We start from the raw sequence: 15,957 nt of genomic DNA on the forward strand, positions 1-15,957 counted from the left end.
ATTACAGGTTTGAGCCACCATGCTCGGCCTTAAGTAATATTTAATAAGAGTTTTCTTTAAGTCGTATATAGAGACAGACAGAAAAACAGAGACAGAGAGAGACAACTGGAAGGCTAGCAGCGACTTTTCTCCCCACTGTTCTTCTCCCGCTCTGCCTGACTTGGATTTGTTCTTTCTGGTTCCCTTGAACACCGCAAGTCTCTGCCTACATTCCTATTTCAGCCCACTTAACTCCCAGATGAGAAAGATGTCCACATGGACCTACAGTGTTTTCTCCCATCTTCCTTTTACCTCCCTTGCCTTTGATTATTATATTTTTAAGTCATGGATGTCTCTCTTGTCTTTCTTTACCTTTGCATCCAGCCCCTTCCAGGCCAGTGCTGTCTTTAGGCCAAATTCTTTCTCCTCTCGGGGTGCAGCAGGGAGGGATGGAGAGACTGCTAGCTGCGTCCAGTAGGCAGAGCCATAGGGCTAGGTCGGCCCTGTCTTGGTCACCTTAAAGCTGTATTAGAAAACAATTCCCAGAGAGGCATCAGTGTCTGGAAGGCAGACCAGGGAACTCTGCAAACATAAACTGAGTAACGAAAATGAATCAGCAGATCCCAGACCAGGTCCCAGGGAGGTCGTGTTTGCAATTAAAAGGTGGAAGCGTGACCTTTTAAACAGCACTCACCAGCTCCCAGGGCCGGTGCCAGGCTCCCACAGACTGAGAAAACAGGCCCTGCCTTATAGGAACCTGTGGTCCTCTAGAGAAACCCCAAGGACACAGGTAATCATTACACCTCTGAGGCGACTGGGAGGCTGTGCCCAGGCACCAGGCAGGTCTGGGTTTCCAAATTCCAGCTACACTGTGACCTGGAGCACACCCGTAACCTCTCTGAGCCCTTCTCTGGCTGGGTCCCACCCCCCACCCCTTTGGTCACTCTCTCCTTTATTTTCCCTTAGGGCCCCTTCATTTTGCCTTCCTGCCCCTCCCCTCCTACACCCTGCCTAGAAGAGGCTTCTGCTACAAAAACCTTCTACCCTATGCGCTGGTCGACCTCTGGTGAGCTGCAAGAGGGTCTCTCCTGGGGTCCCAGAGTCCCTGGGGTGGACAAGAGCAGCCCTTCGTGGAAGGGATAATGCAACACAGGCCGTGGAAAGAAAGCGCGACCAGTGCCATTTCACAGAAGAGGACACGGAGGTTCCCGGTAATTCTGGGAGGCACTCGCTTGTGTCCCCTCGCTAGGCAGGGGCGCCTGGCTCAGAGGCCCCGAGCAAAGGAGGACAGATCCTAAACCGGACAGCAAGTGGCGTCCAGCTCGTTCTCCCTTTCCGTGGACTGCTTCAAAGTTCTTATAAACAAGGTAAGGTTTTCCTCACAAATCGCTTCATTTCTCCACCTGCACCCTACCCTGCCCCCGGACCTGCGCTTCTTGGCCCCCCGAGCTGCGCCTGCTGCATCCTAGGCCGAGTTCTAGGCGGCTAGCGGAAGCCAGGCCCAGGGGTCAGCTCAGGCGCTCGGTCCCCCGGGATCCAGCTCCTGGGCCGCAGGGAAGGCGCTCTCGGACCGCAGGGGAAGGGCCTGCGGTAGGTGGGCGGGGCTGCGGCTCCCTCTTTCCTGCCTGGCTTCTCCAGCCTCGCCCGCTGCCCCGCTGCCTGCCCTGCTCCAGGCTCTGCCTGCCCTGCTCCAGGCTCCACCTGCGCCGCCGATTGCCTGGGTATCGCGGGGGCCCAGGCCAGCTGAGTCCGTTTTCTGCGCCGGGGTGGCGCCCCTCCATCCGTCGTAACGCCGGTCCGGCAGCAAGGAGTAAGTCTGCACCCGGTAGGGAGAGTCGCGCTCCCTCGGGCCCACCCAGTCCCTGCCGCGCCGGGGGCCAAGGAGGAGGGCCCTGAGCCCAGGAGGTGCGCATCTCGGACCCAGAGTCTCGGGTCCCGACCACGGGCTGGGGCCGGCGGCGCTCGGGAATGGGCTCTGCGTTCGCGGGAGGCGGGGGCGAGACGGAGCTTGGAGGCCCGGGTGGGGAAACTGAGGCCCCAGAGGAAGAGAGAGGGAGAGTGCTTGCCGGACACTCCCGAGTGGCAGCGGCCTAATCCCCAGAACCCCCGCCCTCCGCTCACTGTGGCCCAGGCTGCGCCCAGCGTTTCACAGCCTTTCCCGTGCATCTTCCCCCCGGGGGCCGCGTGCCGGCCGCCATCCACTGAGGCCGGGAGCAGGGGATGACTGACCCAAGGTCACCAAGCCAGCGGGTTGAGGCGCGTTCCCATCGTTCCGTGGAGAACCCGGGGCCTGCCTCCCAGAGAGGTGGACAGCGACCACCTCGCTCCGCTCGGGGAATCCTGGGCGCCCCTCCCCGCTCGTCCTGCGCTGGGACTGCGTGTGTCCTCGCTGTGCCTCGGGGCTTGATTTCCAGCGGACGGTGGACTGGCCCATGCGCCCCTCCCGGCAGCCTCGGCTCCCCTCCGAGAATGGACCTAGTGAGGGAGACGCGGGAGCCAAGGCAGGGGTCCACCGCCTCCGCGAAGTCAGTCCCAGCCCCTCTCCTAAAGGGCTGCTGGAAGTAACAGCTGAGCACCCAGCCACTGCCATCGTGCGCCTCCCAGAGCTGCCAGAGCTGAACCCGGGATCTAGCGGGACCCAGAGTCCACATGACCCCAGTGGGTGACCGAGGGGAGGGCAGGGCTGCAGGGCTGGGGTCACCGTCTCCCGATAAAGAGCATTCCTGGCCCGGCGAGGTGGCTCATGCGTGTAATCCCAACACTTTGGGAGGCCGAGACGGGAGGATCACCTGAGGTCGGGAGACCAGCCTGACCAACATGGAGAAACCTCGTCTCTACTAAAAATACAGAAATTAGCTGGGCGTGGTGGCTTATGCCTGGAATCCAGCTACTCGGAAGGCTGAGACAAGAGAATCGCTTGAACCCAAGAGAAGAGGTTGCAGTGAACTGAGATTGCGCCACTGCACTCCAGCCCTGGTGACAAGAGTGAAACTCCATCTCAAAAAAAAGCGTTCCTTTGCAGGTGTTTCCCGGACCTCAGAAACCAGGCTCAGAGCTTGACATCCCTGCAAGGGGATGGCCTCATCTGCCCAGACCGGTGGGGTCTCTGCAGGTGCCCAGGCTCTGGTGCAGCCCCCAGCAATACATCGCCAGAGACTGGCCCTGGGTCTGGGGTTCTGCCTGTTGGCAGGCACAAGCCTCAGTGTCCTGTGGTGAGTCTGCCCCACGGAACTCTTCCTGTCTCTGTTCCCACCTAGGACTCTCACTGTCTCTGAAGGTCAACCCCAAAACCTTGATCTCCTCGTAGGATTCCAGATCCCACCAACCCCTCCTGACTCACCTGTCCTCCAATCTCAGCTCCAGCAAGACCCAACTAGTGTCCCTGGCTTCTGAATTCTGTCTTGTACTGGTCTCCTGGCCTTTGACTTGCTTTTTTTTTTTTTTTTTTTTTTTTTTTGTTGTTGTTGTTGTTGTTGTTGTTGAGACAGAGTCTTGATCTGTGGCCAAGGCTGGAGTGCAGTGGCACGGTCTCAGCTCACAGCAAGCTCCACCTCCCAGGTTCACTCCATTCTCCTGCCTCAGCCTCCTGAGTAGCTGGGACTACAGGCGCCCGCCACCACGCCCAGCTAACTTATTTGTACTTTTAGGAGAGACGGGGTTTCACCATGTTAGTCAGGATGGTCTCGATCTCCTGACCTTGTGATCCGCCTGCCTCGGCCTCCCAAAGTGTTGGGATTACAGGCGTGAGCCACCGCGCCCGGTCCTTGACTTGCTCTTTTCTCTGCCTGGACCATCCTTCAACCAATGTTGATGGGGAATCCCTGTTCACGCTCTGATATTCCCTCTTTGTTTCTGTCCTTCCATGAAGCTCCTGGGGCTGCCCCTCACCCTGCTGTTTGTGTGGGGGGGCCTGGCATCAAGAATGTATACTCCCTGGGAATGAATGACTGCATGGGTGAATGAATGACTGCATGCCAGGCCCTGTGACACATGCCGGGAATACCAGTAGGCTTTGTCCTCCGAGGTCAGCCAGACCTACAGAATGACAGGGGACCTGGTCTCCTAATGCACTGTGGGAGACCTTCACTCCCAGTGATGTGCGTGAGGTGTGTTTTCAGCCTCTGGAGCAGAGTGGATCAACAGATTTTTTCTTTTTCTTCACAGGGTGTATGCTGAGAACTGGCTGCCAGTCTCCTATGTCCCCTATTATCTCTCCTGCCCAGAGATCTTGTAAGTATGGGTGGGGCTAGGAGAACTGGGGGCCCTGTGGGCTGCTCACAGCTGGGGAGACCTGAGAGTATTTAAGTTCACTTCATCTGCCGGTTCCTGAGTTCTAAGTTCATGTTTCTGATAAATGCAATAGTATTTAGGTAATTTAAGGGCTGTGACAAATGTGAAGTGAAATTCCCATTTCGGTCTTTCAGCAATCCTTGCAGCTCCCTGCATGGTCTGACCTTCCACATTTTGCACAGCTGTGAGCCTCACTTGCTGTGTCTGGCCACTGAGAACAGAGAGTGCAATGATGCCCATAAATAGCCTGCTGTTGCTCCTGGTGACCAGCAGGGCCCAGTGCTTTTAGGACTTGACCCTGTTGCTCAGTTTTGTGTTCCGTGGATTCAAGGAACAAATGAACATGTGACCAAAGTCCTCCTTATTTAAGGAGCTGTTTTTTTTCTGTTTTGTGTGTGTGTGTGTGTGTGTGTGTGTGTGTGTGTGTGTGTCAGAATCTCACTCCGTTGCCCTGGCTGGAGTGCAGTGGTACCATCTCAGCTCACCACAACCTCTGCCTCCCCAGTTCAGGAGATTCTCCTGTCTCAGCCTCCCGAGTAGCTGCGATTACAGGCACCTGCCACCATACCCGGCTAATTTTTGTATTTTTAGTTGAGACAGCGTTTCGCCATGTTGGCCAGGCTGGTCTCGAACCCCTGACCTCAAGTGATCCACCTACCTCGGCCTCCCAAAGTGCTGGGATTATAGGCGTGAGCCACTGCGCCCGGCCGAGTCTGACTTTTTAACAGTTAAGCCTGAAAAAATGAGTTGGGATAATCTCAGAGGAGCATCTGGTCTTTTGTTTTTCATGACAACTCAAGGAAAGTTAAACATCTGAATCATAGACCACTAATTAACAAGGCATGTTTTATATTGTAAACATAGAAGATAGTAAATTAGGAAGCCAGGAAGGAGAAAAGACGAAAGAAAAAGAAAACCCTGTCAGGTTCACCTGTCAAAAATTACACTCCAATTCCGAAGTTCGTTGTTTGCTTTGCTTGTTTGTTCCGCTTTCAAATTTAACAGATTAGATATTTACATGGTTCTAAATGCAAAATGGCTGCTTGCCATTTAGAACAGTTGTGGTCATACTGTTTTTGCAGTTTTTATTCTGTTTTCCCAGAATGAACTTTATTTTTCAATGTGTGTCGCATCTCCTTTTTTTTCAAAATGAGATAAGGTCTCACTGTGTTGTCCAGTCTGGTCTCGGACTCCTGGGCTCAAGCAATCCTCCTGCCTCAGCCTCCCAAAGTGCTGAGATTACAGGCATGAGCTACCGCATCGGCCTGATCACCATCATCTTATTCCACCCAGGGGCTGGCACATAATTTTTCAGTCTCTCTCTCTTTCCCACCACCAATTGCTCTCGGCATTTATGATGCTCCCAGTTTCCCAGGGCTCTAAGTTAGTTTGTGATGAGCAGCATAACCCTTTCTCCATTTCAAAGATCGTTTTGTTCAGACGTGTTCCTTTAGTGGCCGGAGGATGTGGATAGGTTCTGATCCGTCTCATTGGGTTATTTCAGAAGGACCACAGCACAGCAGTCACTCACTCATGTGCCCTGCCTGAGCAGTACCCAGCAAAGCCACCCTGTAATACACCTGGGCTACTGCTGGGAATACCAGGGGTTATGAAAACAAAAATGAACCTACCTTGCTGATTGGGAGAGGGAAATGCTATCCTCTTTGGTATAAATTTTATTTATGATGATGATTATATTGAGACAGAGGCTCACTTTGCCGCTCAGGCGGGAGTGCAGTGGCGTGATCTCAGCTCATTGCAACCTCCGCCTCCAGGGTTCAAGCAATTCTCATGCCTCAGTCATCTAAACAGCTGGGATTACAGGTGCACCAGCTAATTATTGTATTTTTAGTAGAAACGGGGTTTCATCATGTTGGCCAGTCTGGTCTTTGCCCGCCTCAGCCAGGCTTCGCCCCCCACCACTGGCCTCCCAAAGTGCTGGGATTAAAGGCGTGAATCACCACCCCTGGACTTAATTTTTTTTTTTTTTTTTATTGTTACTAGTGAGACTCTCTTTTCCCTATGTCTTCCCATTAATTGAATTTTTTCTTGTGTGAAGTGCTTCCTCCCCACCTTCTCTGTTTGGTCCATTTGTGGGTTCCCTATCATCACCCTTGGCTGAGTATAACTACAACATTTTTTTCTTCTTTACAGTTTGTCTATCTTTTGTGTGTGTGTGTGGTGGGGGAAGATAAGGTCTGGCTCTGTCACTCAGGCTGGAGTGCAGTGGCATTATTACAGCTCACTACAGCCTTGACCTCCTGGGTTCAAGTGATCCTCATACCTTAGCCTCCCGAGTAGCTGGGACCACAGGTACGCACCACCACACCTCCTAGCTCATTTTTTATTTGTAGAGACAGGGTCTCACTATGTTGCCCAGGCTGGTCTGGAACTCCTGGCCTCAAAGGATCCTCCCAACTCACCCTTGCTGGGATTGCAGGTGTGAGCCACCACACCGGCCTGCTTTTGTATTCTTGTGTGTAACTCTTCACTGCAGCTGGAGTGTGTCTGGGCTTGTGGAGAGAAAAGAGGAGCCAGGGAGGTACAGAATGTTGGGCTGTTTGGTGCCCCTTCTAACTCCTGACAACTTCTTGAAATCCCAGGGCTTTCTGAGCAGGGCCCTGAAATATGCTTGCTTGTAGGAAACTAGGGCAGAGGGCCAGTTTGACAAATTGACTTGAAAAAATTCTTGATTCAAGAGTAGCAACTTGGCTGGGTGTGGTGGCTTACGCCTATAATCCCAGCACTTTAGGAGGCCAAGGCTGGTGGATCACTTGAGCTCAGGAGTTGAGACCAGTCTGGCCAACATGATGAAACCTCATCTCTAATAAAAATACAAAAACTGGCGGGTGTGGTGGCACACACCTGTAGTCCCAGCTACTTGGGAGGCTGAGGCAGGAGAATCACTTGAACCTGGGAGGCTGAGGTTACAGTGAGCCAAGATCACACCACTGCACTCAAGCTGGGAAGACAAGATTACTGAGGCTCCATCTAAAAAAAGAAAAAAAAAGTAGCTACTATTCACAAAAGGACAAAAACTTAATTATTCCACTTATAGGAAGTACCTTCCATACTCAAGTTCATAGAGGCAGAAGTAGAATTATGGTTCCCAGGGGCTGGGGGAGGGGCAATGGCAAACTCTTGTTTAATGAGGGTCCAAGCTTCCTTTTGGGATGATAAAAAAGTCTGAACACAAATGTTGGATTGTTGCATGACAATGTGAATGTACCTAATGCCACTGAACTGTACACTTAAAAGTTGGCTAAGGTAGTAAATCTTGTGTTTTGTACACTTTACCACAAATAAAAGAGCGTAGCCTAGAGATAGAAGAGTTCAAGGAGGCTTCAGCCATCCCATCATACATGACGTATTGAAACTCACAGGGGACCAGGCCAGGCGGCTCATGCCTGTAATCCTAGCACTGTGGGAGTCCGAGACAGGCAGATGACTTGAGCTCAGGAGTTCAAGACCAGCCTGGGCAACATGGTGAAACCCCGTCTCTACCAAAAATATTAATACAAAAACAGCTGGGTGTGGTGGTGGGCACCTGTGGTCCCAGCTCCTCAGGGGACTGGTGTGGGAGCATCGCTTGGGCTCAGGCAGTCAAGGCTGCAGTTAGCTGAGTTTGTGCCACTGCACTCTAGCCTGGGCAACACAGAGAGACCCCATCTCAAAAAAGAAAAGAAAGAAAGAAAAGAAACTTACAAGGACCTGGCAGACTACTGTGTCATCAGTGGGTGGGATCCTTACAAGCTTCTGCCTGGGGACAATCGGCCTCGGGCCTTTTCTTGCTGCTGCTGGCTGGGTGGCTTTTCCCTTTCCTTTTCTTTCTTTTTTTTTTTTTTTGAGACGGATTCTCCCACTGTTGCCAGGCAGGAATGCAATGGCGGGATCTCGGCTCACTGCACCCTCCGCCTCCCGCATTCAAGCGATTCTCCTGCCTCAGCCTCCTGAGTAGCTGGGACTACAGGCGCGCGTCACCACGCCCAGCTAATTTTTGTATTTTTATTAGAGACGGGGTTTCACCATGTTGGCCAGGTTGGTCTCGATCTCTTGACCTTGTGATCCGTCTGCCTCGGCCTCCCAAAGTGCTGGCATTACAGACGTGAGCCACTGCGCCCGGCCAGTCTTTCCCTTCTCTGTGCCTCGCTTCCACCTGCTGGAAACACTCTAAGTGGATGGTTTTACTGTCCCCATTTTGTGGATGAGGAAACTAAAGTTCATAGGGTCAAATGTCTGGCTCCAGGTCCCTGGGCCAGTTGGTGGCAGAGCCAGAGGTGAGCCCAGGGGTCTGACCCTGCAGCCCTGGCACCTCCTTCATGGACCCCCTTCTTTCTTCTCCACCCAGTTTGACTTTGAAAGTGACCATGCAGACTGCCTGCCAAGACTTGCCCAGGATCCCTCACCTTACTGAGCACTTGCTCCATGCTGGACATGGGCCAAGAGCCCCTCACACACCTTGTGTAATTCTCGCCACTGCTAGGGCTAAGGTTGGTTTTGCCCATTTTGCAGATGCAGAGAAATGGCAGTCAGGGATCCACTAGAGAAACAGAACCAGTAAGAGGTAGGCAGGTAGACAGACGGGCCAACATACCTGGGAAAATTGACGTATGTGATGGTGAGGCTGGCTAGGTAGCTGAAACTCAGACAGGAGTGGACACTACAGCCCACAGGTGAAAGTTCTTTTTTTTTTTTTGAGACAGGGTCCCACTTTGTGGGTGGCCCAGGCTGGAGTGCAGTAGTATGATTACAGCTCACTACAGCCTCCACCTCCTGGGCTCAAACCATCCTCCTGCTTCAGCCTCCCAAGTAGCCAGGACCACAGGTGCACACCACCACACCCAGCTAATTTTTGTTGTTTTTGTAGAGACTAGGACTTGCCATGTTTCCCAAGCTGGTCTTGAACTTCTGGATTCAAGTGCTTTGCCCACCTCGGCCTCCCAAAGTGCTGGGATTACAGGTGTGAGTGACCTGGGCTGGCCACCAGTTCTGTTCTTAAGGGCTTTCAACCAATTGGATCAGTCCCACCCAGGTTGTCTAGGATATTCTGTTGGGGTCCGCGTGTTTCCTAAACAAAGGAATGAACACACAAGACAACACAGGACAAGACATACATGGCGGCCGCGCCGAACGGCACACTCTGCTTTATTTTATACAGCCGTTTGTGGAATGTTACCAAGTCATGGGGCATGTGTTGCTTCTCTGACCTTTCCTTGACTCCCAAGATCAGTAAACATTGACCAGTTCCCAGAGCCCACTGTTTACAGCTGGGTCCTTTGTCCTTTCTGTTTGCAGAAAAGGACCGTCCTGCTGTGTCTGCAAGAGCAGGGCTTATCGGGAACGTCTCGTTTGCGAGCACGCAGTCCTCTACATATTCCCTTTTACATAAAATCAACTGATATAGAATGTTAATCACATCTACAGAATACTTTCACAGACCAACCTGGGCAACACAGCAAGACCCCATCTCTACAAAATTTTAAAAAATCAGCCGGGGGTGGTAATGAGTGCCTGGCAGGTGCAGCTACTCAGGAGGCTAAGGTAGGAGGATTGCTTGAACCCAGGAGGTTGAGGCTGCAGTGAGCTATGATTGTACCACTACACTCCAGCCTGGGCAACAGAGCAAGACCCTGTCTCTTAAAAAAAAAAAAAAATGTTTCACAGCAACACTTTGACTTGTGTTTGAGAAACCGGATACTACAGCCTAACCAAGTTAACACATACAACTGACCATTACAGTGAGCTCAGGTTAATTAGCTCACCTGAGGTCCCAGTCACCAGGCCTTTGCAGCTTTTCTTCCTTTTTTTTTTTTTTGAGACAGAATCTCGCTCTGTCACCCAGGCTGGAGTGCAGTGGTGCAATCTCGGCTCACTGCAACCTCTGCCTCCTGGGTTCAAGCAATTCTCCTGCCTCAGCCTCCCGAGTAGCTGGGATTACAGGCGCCCGCCACCACGCCCAGCTAATTTTTTGTATTTTTAGTAGGGACGGGGTTTCACCATCTTGGCCAGGCTGGTCTTGATCTCCTGGCTTCGTGATCCACCTGCCTCGGCCTCCCAAAGTGGTGGGATTACAGGCATGAGCTACCGTGCTCCGCCCTTTGCAGCTTTTCAAACCTTCTCTCTGACAATGAGAGCGACATGGTTGGAAAAGCATCAGCCTTGGGACTAAGCAGCACTGGGTTCGAGTCACTGCCCTGTCACTCACTCTCTCAACAACCCTGGACAGATCACTTCTGCAAGGGTCCCCAGCTCCTCTGTAGAGTCGGGTGGGGCTGTGGGGGAAGGTCAGAGGGAGCCTGCATGGACCCTGGGTGCCCGCCCACAGGGGCCTCTGACTCCTCCTTCTTCCTGTGCTGAGTATCTCTGTCCCCAGTCCCACGATGATGGCTCTCTCTTGCCTCTGCCACCAGCAACATGAAGCTGCACTGCAAGAGGGAGAAGCCACTCCAGCCCGTGGCATGGTAAGGAGACTGGCATTTCCCCTTTTGTGGCCTTGAGGGTGGTGGCTCCCCTCCACCACTGGTCCTTCTTGGTTGCAGGTCACAGTACCCCCAGCCCAAGCTGCTGGAGCACAGGTAGGTGTCATGGAGAGGCCTGAAGGGGGTGGGGGGAGGGGCCAAAAGAGCTCTGATTTATAAGTTGGGGTAGTGGAGGTGCCAATATCAGGGTGGCCTTGGGGCCCAGAGAGTTAGGGACTATGGACAGACACAGGGCTGGGAGTCAGGGACCTGGGCTGTGTGACCTTGGGCAGGGTACCCAACTGCTCTGAGCTTTTTCTGTGCAGGTGGATAATAGTACCTAGCTCCCTGGAGGTTGGAGGAGCAGATGAGAGGTACTGTAACATCTGCGGTGTCTGCACTCGGTGCTCGGGCCATTGTTCTTAACAATGTTGCCTTGCCCTTTTTCATGACCCTCACTTATTAGGGGCCCGGCACACATGGACAATGCCAGGCTCCTCCTTGGTGTGCGTTAACTCCTGCTCCTCCTAACCCTGCTGGGAGGTGACTGTCATTATTCCCCCTTTCCATGTGAGGAAAGGGAGGCCCAGAGATGGGGACGAAGCTGCCCCGGTCACACAGTGTGAGAGCCAGGGCTGGGAGGAGACTTAGGCTTTCACAGGGGAGGGTCTCAGTGCCCACGGCCCCCCTGCTGCCAGGCCCACACAGCTGCTGACACTCACACCCTGGTTAGCGCCCATCGTCTCCGAGGGGACCTTCAACCCAGAGCTTCTGCAGCACATCTACCAGCCACTGAACCTGACCATTGGGGTCATGGTGTTTGCCGTGGGGAAGTGAGTTGTGGGCTGGGGAAGGGGAGGGAGGTCTCTCTGAGCCACAGGAGTTTATAGTCAGGAAGAGCCCAGACGTGCACACAGGACCCTGCTGGGCACCCGGGGGGCTCAGAACCAGGTGCCGAGCAGACAGAAAGTGCAGAGTAGGGTGTGATAGTGGGATGGGGGCTTCCTGGGGTAGGGGGTCTGGCTCTAGCATAGACAGGAGGCAGAGTCCAGGTGAGGGGACAGCAGGAGCCTTTGTCAGGAGGTCCCATTGCCCCTCCCTGTTTCATCTGGACCCCTCCTCTGCCCTCGTCTCTCCCTGACCCCACCTGGCCTTCCTTAGGAGCTGCTGCTTGGCAGCCTCCCTTTGGGCCCCTGGGACTCCTTCCTGGAACTTCCTGGGGCCCCAAGCCCTAAAGCATGGCCAGATGATGAATGGCCCACCTAGGGTCAGGTGGCCCCCTTGTCCAATGAGTTTTGGCCTGGGGGCAGGGCTGTGTCAACCACACTCCACTCCATGCCCCCAGCATCTAGCTCAACTGCTTTCCCTTAATTCGTCCACTTAATTCGTCCACTTAGCCGCTTCTTGGCTACTTTCTTCTCTGTGGTACTCAATGTTCCTGCCTGTATAATGGGCATGCTTTAAGGCAGCTTTTTTTTTTTTTTTTTTTTTTTTTTTTTTTGAGACGGAGTCTTGCTCTGTCGCCCGGGCTGGAGTGCAGTGGCCAGATCTCAGCTCATTGCAAGCTCCGCCTCCCGGGTTCACGCCATTCTCCTGCCTCAGCCTCTCGAGTAGCTGGGACTACAGGCGCCCGCCACCTCGCCCGGCTAGTTTTTTTGTATTTTTTAGTAGAGACGGGGTTTCACCGTGTTAGCCAGGATAGTCTCGATCTCCTGACTTCGTGATCCGCCCGTCTCGGCCTCCCAAAGTGCTGGGATTACAGGCTTGAGCCACCGCGCCCGGCCTTAAGGCAGCTTATGAAGATCAAAGATCATAAGAATTCTTAGAACGTTGCTGGGCACTTAGAAATTGCTCAATAAAACTTCACCTGGTCTAGGAGGATAAGAATCTCTACCAGGGCCGGGCACGGTGGCTCACGCCTGTAATCCCAGCACTTTGGGAGGCCGAGACGGGCGGATCACGAGGTCAGGAGATCGAGACCATCCTGGCTAACACGGTGAAACTCTGTCTCTACTAAAAATACATTTAAAAAATTAGCTGGGCGCGGTGGTGGGCGCCTGTAGTCCCAGCTACATGGGAGGCTGAGGCAGGAGAATGGCATGAACCTGGGAAGCGGAGCTTGCAGTGAGTGGAGATCGTGCCACTGCACTCCAGCCTGGGCGACAGAGTGAGACTCCGTCTCAAAAAAAAAAAAAAATAAGAATCTCTACCAGGAGGCCGGGCGCAGTGGCTCATGCCTGTAATCCTAGCACTTTGGGAGGCCGAGGCAGACAGATCACGAGGTCAGGAGATCGAGACCCTCCTGGCCACAAAAAAAATTAGCCAGGCGTGGTGGCAGGTGCCTGTAGTCCCAGCTACCTGGGAGGCTGAGGCAGGAGAATGGCATGAACTCGGGATGCGGAGCTTGCAGTGAGCCGAGATCACGCCACTGCACTCCAGCCTGGGCAACAGAGCGAGACTCCACCTCAAAAAAAAAAAAAATCTACCAGGAACATGCTTACAACAGCCGTTAAGAGGCTGGTACTAGCGTTTTGGGAATTGGACAAATGAGGACCCGGAGGGTTGGAGCAGAGTGACATCTTGAGATGGGGAGCAGGTAAGTGGACCCCAGCCTGGCTGACCCCAGCACACAGTGGAGACCCAGGCAGGCTGCTGGGGTAGCGGTGGGTGACCGGGTGATCATCACTAGGTACACTGACTTCATCCAGTCCTTCCTGGAGTCAGCCGAGGAGTTCTTCATGCGTGGGTACCAGGTACACTACTACATCTTCACTGACAACCCTGCAGCCGTTCCTGGGGTCCCGCTGGGTCCCCGTCGGCTCCTCAGCACCATCCCCATTCAGGGTCACTCCAACTGGGAAGAGACATCCATGTGCCGGATGGAGACCATCAGCCAGCACATTGCTAAGAGGGCTCACCGGGAGGTGGACTACCTCTTTTGCCTTGATGTGGACATGGTGTTTCGGAACCCGTGGGGCCCTGAGACCTTGGGAGACCTGGTGGCTGCCATTCACCCAAGCTACTACGCCACACCCCACCAGCAGTTTCCCTACAAGCGCAGGCGTGTTTCCACTGCCTTTGTGGCAGACAGCGAAGGGGACTTCTATTATGGTGGGAAAGTCTTTGGGGGGCAGGTGGCCAGGGTATATGAGTTTACCAGGGGCTGTCACATGGCCATCCTGGCAGACAAGGCCAACGGCATCATGGCAGCCTGGCGGGAGGAAAGCCATCTGAATCGTCGCTTCATCTCAAACAAGCCGTCCAAGGTGCTGTCCCCCGAGTACCTCTGGGATGACAGGAAGCCCCAGCCGCCCAGCCTGAAGCTGATCCGCTTTTCTACACTGGACAAGGATATCAGCTCCTGAGGCGCTGACCATGGAGCTGGGGGTGCCATGGATGGGGATCCAAAGCCCTGCAGCCACCAGTGCTTCACTAGCGTGCAGACCAGCCCTGTCCCACCTCCCTCTGTCAGTCAGGCGAATTCAACTGGAAAAGGGATGTGGAAAGGCCACTGTGAACTGCAGAGGGCTGTGCACACAGTAGCACACAAGATCTCACAGTCATGTGGCACAGGAACGGTGAGACGGGGGAGGGGAGGCGCAGTTACAAAGGCATGGCCCAGCAGGCTTGCCGTGTTCTGCAGCCGTGCCTTTGTGGGGCAGGCTCTGAAGCCTAAGCCCGACTCAGAGTGCCTGAACCCCGCAGCGCCAGCCTCCCGTTTATTGCATATTGCCCTTAACATAGCATTTCTCATACCCTAGTGTGAAGGCACCCGAGACCCCTTTTCTCTGGTCACAGGGGTCCTGTGTCCCTTGATGTCTCCCAACCACATGTAGCTAATTCCTCACTCAGGTCCCCAGAGCGAGCCTTTGAAATGGAGCAGGTCTAGGCTCCCTCTGGTTTCCTGCACCCCAAAGTGAGCCGCACTCTCAGGGGACTAGTCACCTCCTTCTTAAGAGGGTTTGGGGCAGTTTATAATAAAGGTGGTGTGTGCTCGACCCTAGCTAGGGTGATTTTTCGTTTGTTTTGCTTTTGTTTTTTTTGAGACTGAGTTTCGCTCTTGTCACCCAGGCTGGAGTTCAGTGGCGTGATCTCAGCTCACTGCAACCTCCGCCTCCCAGGTTCAAGCGATTCTCCTGCCTCAGCCTCCCAAGTAGCTGGGATTACAGGCACCCGCCACAGCCAGCTAATTTTTAAATTTTTAGTAGAAACGGGGTTTCACCATATTGGCCAGGTTGGTCTCAAACTCCTGACCTCGAGTGATCCACCTGCCTCGACTTCCCAAAGTGCTAGGATTACAGATGTGAGCCACCGTGCCTGGCCACTAAGGTGGTTTTTACCTGCACATCCAGCCTGCCTGTGTCTCCAGTGCCTGTTCCATCAGGCAGACTGGATTTCAAACAGAATCGAATGGGGGTGGGGAGTAGGGGATATAGTTACTCCAGAAAATCTGAGCTAAAGCTAGAGGCTGCAACAGTAAGTACTTCATTCCAGTTCTCCAGGGAGACCGGGTGAAGCGGAGCGTGCTGGCAGACCTACCACACTCCTGACTGTGTAGAGGGATATGGAGCCCAGCAGCTGGACAACCCTGGGAGCTCCTGTATCCAGGGTCACTGCAGCCCTGTGAGGCCACCAGTGGGCATGGGGCTGTGTGCCAATGGTGCAGGCCAGGATTAGAGAGCTTAGGAAGATGACCTCTCCAGTCTGGACCCAGAAGGACTTCAGAGACCTACAGTGGTTGTCTGCCTGGCCACACAGAGATGGGGTGGGGTATGGGTTCAGGGCTTGGTGGCCTGGTGCTTACTGCCCTGGAGACAGTAGCATCTTTTTCGTGGAAGGAGAAGACAGAGAGGAGGGTGGGGTAGACTCTGGTCATACCAGAATGGGCAGGTACCCACCCACTTGGTCACCCGTAGAAAAGTTGGGGCCAGCCCTGAGTTCATTCTTCCTGCACCTGTGGTTTGGCCAGCGAGCAGAGACAGATCCCAAGAGTGTGGACAGATGGAGTGACTAGTTGGAGGAGACAGACTGGGCTGGAGAGGCCTGGAGTTTAGAAGGGGCTCTGAGTGCTTCCTGGGCAGAGGGGCAGGAATGGAACCATGGTCTCTGTGTCCCTCATAGGGAGCGCCTGCTCCAGGGGAGAGGGGGCTGTGCTGACGGAATACGCCCTGCCTCTGGGGAGCTTCTGTTGAAAGCACATAGAGGGCCATGGAAGTGCTGGACTCAGCTG

At 53.9% G+C, this 15,957-nt stretch overlaps 1 protein-coding gene across 7 annotated transcripts; it reads left to right on the top strand.

Annotated features, from left to right (window-relative positions):
• Positions 1 to 1,592: 1,592 nt before the first annotated feature.
• LOC108513510 (globoside alpha-1,3-N-acetylgalactosaminyltransferase 1 (FORS blood group)) lies at positions 1,593 to 14,730 on the top strand. Of its 7 annotated transcripts, none has more exons than XM_017849310.1 (7): positions 1,593 to 1,789; positions 3,002 to 3,191; positions 4,144 to 4,209; positions 10,643 to 10,730; positions 10,809 to 10,844; positions 11,426 to 11,560; positions 13,417 to 14,730. In XM_017849310.1, exons 4-7 carry the CDS (start codon positions 10,684 to 10,686, stop codon positions 14,090 to 14,092), a joined length of 894 nt encoding a protein of 297 aa, XP_017704799.1. In that variant the 5' UTR covers positions 1,593 to 1,789; positions 3,002 to 3,191; positions 4,144 to 4,209; positions 10,643 to 10,683; the 3' UTR covers positions 14,093 to 14,730. The 7 variants fall into 7 exon arrangements, with proteins under 7 accessions (XP_017704799.1, XP_017704781.1, XP_017704793.1 ...); XM_017849292.1 differs by having other exon boundaries at positions 10,680 to 10,730; positions 13,417 to 14,723; XM_017849298.1 differs by lacking the exon at positions 1,593 to 1,789 and adding an exon at positions 1,800 to 1,884 and having other exon boundaries at positions 10,680 to 10,730; positions 13,417 to 14,723.
• The last annotated feature ends 1,227 nt before the right edge of the window (positions 14,731 to 15,957 follow it).

This window comes from Rhinopithecus bieti, unplaced genomic scaffold (assembly GCF_001698545.2).
Source record: "Rhinopithecus bieti isolate Rb0 unplaced genomic scaffold, ASM169854v2 scaffold_2205, whole genome shotgun sequence".
In the NCBI taxonomy this organism is placed as follows: Eukaryota; Metazoa; Chordata; class Mammalia; order Primates; family Cercopithecidae; genus Rhinopithecus; species Rhinopithecus bieti.

Coding starts and splice junctions, on each gene's coding strand:
- LOC108513510 (XM_017849292.1), top strand. CDS start 3,055: ATGGCCTCATCTGCCCAGACCGGTGGGGTCTCTGCAGGTGCCCAGGCT. Junction 4,210..10,679: donor CTCTCCTGCCCAGAGATCTT/GTAAGTATGGGT, acceptor CTCTGCCACCAG/CAACATGAAGCTGCACTGCA. Junction 10,731..10,808: donor CCACTCCAGCCCGTGGCATG/GTAAGGAGACTG, acceptor TCTTGGTTGCAG/GTCACAGTACCCCCAGCCCA.